The 8,521-nt window shown below is 30.4% G+C and overlaps 1 protein-coding gene across 1 annotated transcript; it reads left to right on the top strand.

Annotated features, from left to right (window-relative positions):
• Positions 1–2,660: 2,660 nt before the first annotated feature.
• On the top strand, positions 2,661–3,038 carry LOC100685395 (transcription elongation factor A protein-like 8). The gene has a single exon (XM_038583276.1). It carries the CDS (start codon positions 2,706–2,708, stop codon positions 3,036–3,038), a length of 333 nt encoding a protein of 110 aa, XP_038439204.1. The 5' UTR covers positions 2,661–2,705.
• Positions 3,039–8,521: the final 5,483 nt, after the last annotated feature.

Genomic DNA, 8,521 nt, shown 5'->3' on the forward strand with positions numbered 1-8,521 from the left:
CTTTCCAATTTGTACCTCTCTTGCCCCAGTTGTTCGGAAGAATCTAAAATGAAACATAAAGATTCAATAGATGATCACAGTAGTACAACCCAATGTTCTGTAAGACTGATTTACTTCTCTTTTACCTGAAACATAATACATAATATGTTAATTCCTAAGACACTCTCTAAATTCTATCCAATTTTAGTGAACAGCCATTCCCTGGTAAGTTGTAAAGAATAATGCTGGGTTTTATTATAGCTCAGCATGCAATGTATGTTTAACAATAAAATATACATTTTTGAAAAGACATAATCCTTGGGGTAATCTATGCTTCTTTTTAGGACTGTATGTTAATAAAACATAATACCCAGGGAATTTATAATACTGTTGAAAGAACCTTCACAATGAACATAAGTAAGTTTGGACACTGTAAAGCACATGCTTATAGAATATTTCTCACAGAGTTTTCTAAGGAAGAATGAGTACATATATTCTGTTCCTTGAGTTAAAATACAAAAATAATAAAACACCTTGATGGCAAGTATTATTAATTCTTCTGTGTTTTCACACGAAAACTGGGTTAAAACATAAGACCAGTTCATTTGTTATTTAAAAAAAGAAACGTAGTAACGATGAAGTAGTCTTCCATCTATAAATTAATAATATTAAAAGGTTTATTTCAACTACCTTTTAAAATTAAAAACCCATTTTCTAACAATAGAAGTTGTATCTGATAATAAAGATTTATAATTTATTAAGAGGAGAAATAGTGTGGAAACTACTTCATAGGCATTATCTTAATTTTTCTGTATAACTACCCTATGAGTTAGTTGATATTATTATTTTAGAGATGTAGAAACTCAGACTGTTTAAGATCAGACAGATGGGAATAGGTAGGTGGAATCTGAAATGTTAACTACCAAAGGCAGAGCACTTAACAGTATTATTGTACCTCCCAGTGAGGCATATAGCCAGTATTATCTAAAATACCCTATTTGTCCTAGGACATACCCAGAATACATTATTAATGATAACTGTAACATTTCTTCCCCAAGAATATACATTTTGAAATCTGACTAGAGATAGCAAATCGACATTTATATTGCTTTCTGGGAATAAAGGAATGAAATTCTATTTCACATTCTCCTTTAGAGCTAATCATGGAAAATTTAGGAGTCCCACTCTAGAACACATTGGGAATTTCTTTGGTATAGAATTATATGGTAAAAAAAAAAAAAGTTATATTACTAAAGCCAGTGAAAGTGATATAGCCTTTGGAATTATATGGTAAAAAAAAAAAAGTTAGATTACTAAAGCCAGTGAAAGTGATATAGCCTTTGATGTCCAGATAGGACTGAGAAATTAAGAGAGTAATAAATTTAGAAAATCTAATTAAATGAATGAATTTAAGAGTCCAGTTTAAAAAAAAAGACTAAGTGATAAACATAAACATATATTGCACAAATGCACATACACAATCTTTATAGAGACAAGAACAAAAATCTAGTAATTAGAAATAGTTAAGTTTACCATTATGTTATTAATGAGAGAACCAATGTCTATGAGACCGTCCCTGCCAAATCCTTTACGCAGGTATCAGATCTGCTTCCCCTGCCTAATTCTACTTCCTCTTCCATATTTCACAAAATTTACCATCAATACATCTTTTATAATTTTCAGTGTCTGTTTCAAAAGATCCCACTGACCTAAGGTCTTCAGAGTATTCGATGCACAGGATTAGACACATGTTATGAAATTGTCATCTTTTCCCTTAAATCATACCTAATGTAATTCCTTCTCACTCCTCACCATCACCAGCCATGAATTATTTGTACCACTTTGCTTTCCTGATGTGTTTGGAAACTATCTTTTGCTCACCTCTTTATCATAGAGCAACTCTAAGAACAGCAAGGAAATGATAATTGCTTGTTAGGGAAAAAAGTTTATCCAAGAAATTAGAAACTGGAATCATTTTTTAAGTTAGTAATTCATCATTTGTAACCAAAAGAATTGTATGATTAATCTAGGTATTCTCTTTTAATGAAAACTAAATATTAAATCAAGGGTTATTGGTGCAGGATTTAATGCAAATGTGAATTTTGTTTTCAGATTAATGTATACCCTTAGATCACAGGAAAAAATCTATTTTCTCTCTTGATACTAATTAGCATAAATTACCTGAATAAGCAACTCTTTCCCATACGGCAAATTGTGTCACTATATAAAATTACTCATGTTTGAGAGTCAAAAACTGTGTTGTTTAGAGAATACTAAGGACTATGAAATAAACAGGTATTAACTCTCTGAATCATTTGCAAGTATTTTTGCTTTCCTTAGATATGCAATTCTACATGAACTATAACCATGGTGGTAAGAGACAAAATCAACAATCTGTAATATTACTAAATATTTATCTGTGAATAGGGTAGTAGATAAAAAATGACTACTTAGAATGAAATAATAATGAAATCATTTTCTAATGCTATTTTTAAGTATATTTTCTAATCTAAGTATGCAACCAGTCAGAAAAGTTCTACTTCCTTCAGATCAGAACCCCAGTGGACTTTTACAGTCTCTTGAATTTTCTGATGGGGAATTCTACACATCCACATAATTCCTGTCGCCTTTAAAATAATAAAAATCTTGCTCCATATTACTGGAGGAGAAAAGTGCCCCGGATCCTTTCAGGATTATTCAAAAGAAATAACAGAAAAATATTCAACATGAAAAAGTCTTGTGAAGAAAATGAAGGAAAAGCACAGAACATGCCAAAGACCGAGGCAGACCGCCCTTCAGAAGATGTACCACAGGAGGGAGAAGGAAATCTTCAACCTTCTGAAGAAGGTGTAAGCCAAGAAGCAGGAGGAAATCTTAGAGGAGGGCTGACCCAGCTTGGCCTGGGGTTTAAAGAGGACTTTCCTGTGGGGCATTTGGATCCTGAAGAAATGATAAGAAGAGTAGATGAGTTGGAAAGGCTTAGGGAAGAGATAAGAAGAGTAAGAAACGAGTTTATGATGATGCATTGGAAGCAAAGACATTCACGTAGCCATCCTTAACCTGTGTGCTTTGGGCCTTGAATTCTTTTTTTTTTTTTTTTGTCTGATATTAAAATCTGGCCCCTGCTTTCTTTCTGTTATCTGATGTATCTCTGATTTTCGTTTTACCTTTAGTCATCTGTGGAATTTTTTTTTAGGCAGCTTCCTTGTTACCAGCATCTCACTGGATTTTGTATTTTGACCCATTCCAGAGGTCTGTTTTTCAATTGGAAAGTTTCACATATTTGCATGAAAATATATTCATTCTATATTGTAAAGTAAAACATAGCAAGTTACAGAGCAGTATATTTAGTATCAGTTCACATGTAGGATTAAATCCCAAATTTCTGTGCCTGTGTGTGTGTATATATACATATCAAAAACTTAACTGCTTATTTCTGTGTGGCGTGAGTTTTTTTCTTTTTGCTTATATGCATTTTTTTCAAGAACACATGTCACACACAAAAAAAGAATTAAAGTTTTATAAGTAAGAGTTAAATAATCTGCAACTAGCTTAGAAGGGCAATGGTGGCACCTAAACTCTTGATGGATGAACTATTAAAAATATGTAAACCCCAAGTTACCTCTGGTTCTCTTAGCCAGAGGAATAAAACTGGCAATTATTACAGATTTAAAAATAATAATAATAAAATAAAATAATAAAAATCTGAAACAAAAAAATGCAATCTTTTTAGAAGCATTATATTATGGTTATGTAATATGGTTTTATATGTATATCATAATAAATATAATATATATTATAGTTATATAATGTAATTGATTAATATCTGTCAATTGTATCTCAAAAATATGTATCAATTGGTAGAATAACATATATTGCCATGCAATATTCAGTAGGTAAATCAAATTAAAATGTATATTCCCTTTTATTCTGTAATTAAACTTTATGCAACTACTCACCAAATGGAACATTGAAGAGCATGTCATTATGAAATCATTCCCAGAAAGTGTAAGTATTCTTTTGTTTTTTAAAGAAAATATTGAGGATTTTTTTCTTTTTTTCTGTGTCTAGCTATATTTTACATTTGCCAGACCAAAATAAAGTATTGCGATGAAGGGAAATATGAAATTCTCCTAACATATTTTCTCTGCATTAAGAGTTCCATATTATAGAGTTTATTAAAATTCATCTCTGTTACAACTGTACCACGTTGACCTTTTAACTTTATTTCCCTGTAGTCTGTGGACTATATAACCTTCTGTTTGGTTTTATTACTAATTTCAAGATTTTATTGCATTTTACTATTGATGATGACTCAACATTTTATAATTTATATTACCCACTGGACAAATTAGCTGTAATTTTTATTTGTAAATATGATTTCTATTTAGAAAACATTAACATATTTTCTGACCAAAAACAAATGTCACATATCAACTATTGGTAAATATTAAAATATACACAATGAAATGAAAGCAATTATATTCCATATTTCTTCTAACTTAAATTTACATGATTAATAAGGTGTCTGTGTTCGGAAAAATAAGTAACCACACTCTTTTATATATATGCTTTTGTTCAAATATTTTCCAGAATTGCTGAATTCAGTAGAAGGAACCTAATGTCAGTCTGTTCTTGTCCTCTGGGAAATTAATCCAAAAGGATAAACTTCAAAGTAAAAATGTCTTGAACTTTGCCAATATGCTCTTCAACTGTGCCCTAAGTATAATTACTCTCTAATCATTTCCCACTTATTTCATGCTGGTTTATTCAGGTCTCACAATGCTGTCTACTTGCTTTTCCTCAAATACTCAAGGCTTACTTTCACTTTGGGATTTGTTAACTGACTCTATATACTGAGTGTCTAAAATGCTCTACCCAAGAATCTTCGAGAGCTAACTTCATCTCTTTCAAGACTTTGATCAAATGTCACATTTATACTTATTAGTTATTGTCCCCCTATTTAAATTTATAGCCTTCACCCCTACACCTCACTCTTGATTCTCATTTCCTTAGAAAAAAATATGGGTGGTTGATATTTTCCACATATACTGTGTGTCAAGTACAATGCTATTACTGTGAGTATAACAGTCTAATAATGAACCAGACAGAGACATGGAACTGTCCTCAAGTTGATCATACTGTATAGTAAAATATAAATATTTTTTTAAAAATCAAGTGATTTATTAATATATTTGTGAAAAGTTTATTTTTATTTATTTTTATAAATATTTTATTTATTTGTGAAAACTCTTTAAATGCAAAGTGCTTGGGCACTATTAATGCATAAAAGAAGGGGATTGAACTAACCTGGGGGAGAAGGACTATGTGAGGAGAAGGTATTTTTAGGAAATGATGTTTATACTCTTAACTTATTAATCCTGAACATCTCCATATGTGATGCCCATGACAAATAAAAGTGCTAGGCTACGTGAGATTTTTATTAGCAGTAATGTACTCAAAGCTGAGCAGCTTACATACAACACTTCTCATTGATCTCTTTATCAAGAACTTAGTCCCATGGATTCATTGCACTGAAGGCGGTTGGACCATTTAATCACTTTACTATTTTGTGCCCTCCAAATAAAACCAAAATTCTTAAAGGGTCAAAACATAACCATCAAATATCTGAAGAAGAACAAGGAAAGCAGATTTGGCCTAAATTATGTAGTATGTATTTTGAAGCAATAGTGAATTAGTTTAGTATTTGTGAATGGATAAACAAAATGACAATCGAAAAAAGAAAGCCCTGGTTATACCTATACTTGGATACAATTTTGGCTAAGTAGTGAAGGAAGGATATTTTCAAACAGAGAACTGGAAAAAATAGTTTACTATATAAAAGAAGATATTGGTTTCTCAAAAAGATATTGGCTTCTCACCTATCATCATATATATGTGTGTGTGTATATATATAAAATATAGATTAAATACATAATATAATATATAATACATATACATAATATCGATACATAAATGCATAAATATCAAAATGAAAGATGTGACTTTGGAAAAAATATGGTGAATATCTCAAGAGAGTGGAGTAGGAAATATTTTGTTTTTTTAAATCAAGATAAAAAATCATTGACTCTAAATAATACACTATTGATGAGTTTGACTTATTAAAATTAGATTTTGTGCAAGGAAGACTAACTTACACAAATTTTAAGTACAAGTTTCAAACTTGAAAAAGATATCATATTTCATACAATTGGCAAAAAATCAATATCATACCTAAGATGACCCAACTTACTAATAAGAGATGATGTCAAAATCTGAACACAGATTGACTCCAAAGTCTGTGTTCATAACCACAATTCTGTGAGGCTCTATAAAAAATTATCTGCTGAATAAATAATTGTGTTTACATATGCATATGAATTTAGTATGAATAGTTTATTTTTTGAACAATTTATATATGTATGGGATTATATATGCATAAATAGATATATATCTAGAAAAGGAGAGTGTCAGAGACTGAATAGAGAATTGAACAACTCCCAGGCTTTTAGAATGGGTGTAGAGGGGTAGTAGTAAATTTCACTTAGAGGTGAACATTTTGTGGGGATGAAGGGTGGAATCAATGACATGGTATTTTCTCTATTTTTAATATGATGTGATTTTGTACTTGCATATTGAGGGGCTGATGCCAATACAGGAGTTGAGGACATATATTTACCTGCAGTGCCAAGATTTTCATATATGTGTTGTGTGTTTAGCCATCCATCCACCCATCTAGATGGAAACATTTGTGGTGTGACTATTTGCTTGAATCTATTCTTAGTTGCTTTTTTTTTTTTTTTTTTTTTTTTTAGTTAAGGGTGCTAATTTAGAGATCTTGTCCTCAAAAACTTTGATGTTTTCTTTGCATTTTCAACTTTGAGATATTTAACTTTTAACATTTAATGTTATTAGTTAATAAGTATATTTCAGTAACATGAAAAATGGTATGATTTCTTTTAACTAATCTATCTTTATAGCTTTCCACTATTAGATTTGTATGTGTATAACTATTCTCAATGAATTGTATCAAAATCGTTAGAACATGCTCAATTTTTACACTTTTTTGTTAGTTGGGCAAGAAAACCTTCATTCTAGGATGTTTTTGATTATGGCTTTTGTTCTTTCATTCATAGTTCCTTCACTTGGAAAATGTTTAATATTTTGTCATCTCATTTTATTTCTTTGATTTTTTTTGTTTTCAATTATAACAATGATTTCCCAGATTCTCTTCTGAATCAGCTTCTGGGAGGGGGGGTTATATCTTATTTTGCTGATTGCAGTTTGAAGTTTTTTGCCTACCATAAATGGGTTTAATTCCATTTTCATACAGTTCCTATTCAAGTTGTCTATATCTTACCTCTTTTCTGCTCTTGTTCTTAAGATATATGTATCATGTGATAATGAGAATATGACATATCCCTTCTTAAAATTATTTTTTCTTATTAGCACATCTATTTCATACCCTAGATTTATTTTTAGTCAATACAGAAATATAAATTCATTATATTTTGGAACATAACCCCAAACTTTCACAACTTATTACTTACTGTGTCTCTTGACATATTAATTCTTTCTGAAGTTCAGAGTCCTAGACTTTGCAATGCATGTTGTGGATGTGATTAAATTAAAATAAACAATGCAACAAAAAGCACCAAGGAGATTGCCTGGTGCAAATGTTGTCTAGTGGATACACATTTTATGGAAATTCCTATTTCCAGATGAATAAATTTAAATGATAGGTAGAGAAAAAAATGCATCTTGGGGGAAGTATAGAGACAGAAACAATCTGAGCCCTCAGAGGAATATTATTTACACTGAAAAAAGAATCCAACAAGCTATAAAGATAATAATATCCTTGGTCATCAGAAAATCATTATAGTTACCTTGGCATAATGTATGTTATCTACCACTGTTCCAGAGATTTGGATAGTAATCTAAATATATAAATTAAAGAAGAAGAATGCCATTCTCTCTTGTCTAAGTTTGAATATGTAATTTGTCATTAAATTAAGAAAATTTTGAGAGTAAAATGAGGAGCAAAACAATTAAAATAGTATAATTTTCAGATATTTATCATTGGCTAACCAAAGTATTTATTATATTAATGGGTTGGTAAAATAATACTATCCAGATACTGTTTTTAAATAATCAAAAAACATATGTATATATTAAAGCAAAAGTTAAAAAGAATTATGTTTGCTGTATATTCATATACTTCCGTTATTAGGTCCCATATAGTTCTAAGTCTATGGCATTGGTATTTTTTGAAGAATAATTCCTTAGGGTATAATCTTATTTTAACTTATTTAGTAGAATTGCCTGCAATATTTTTTGTTTGTTTTAAGGTTTATTAATCTAAAAAAATTGTAATTGGTGACACTTTTATCTATTTTCTGTAAGCCTGTTTTGTTTTAAGATTTTATTTATTTATTCATGACAGACACACAGAGAGGCAGAGACATGAGCAGAGAGAGAAGCAGGCTCCCTACAGGGAGCCCAATGTGGGACTTGATCCCAGGACCTCGGGATCATGACCTGA

This window comes from Canis lupus, chromosome 34, assembly GCF_011100685.1.
Source record: "Canis lupus familiaris isolate Mischka breed German Shepherd chromosome 34, alternate assembly UU_Cfam_GSD_1.0, whole genome shotgun sequence".
In the NCBI taxonomy this organism is placed as follows: Eukaryota; Metazoa; Chordata; class Mammalia; order Carnivora; family Canidae; genus Canis; species Canis lupus.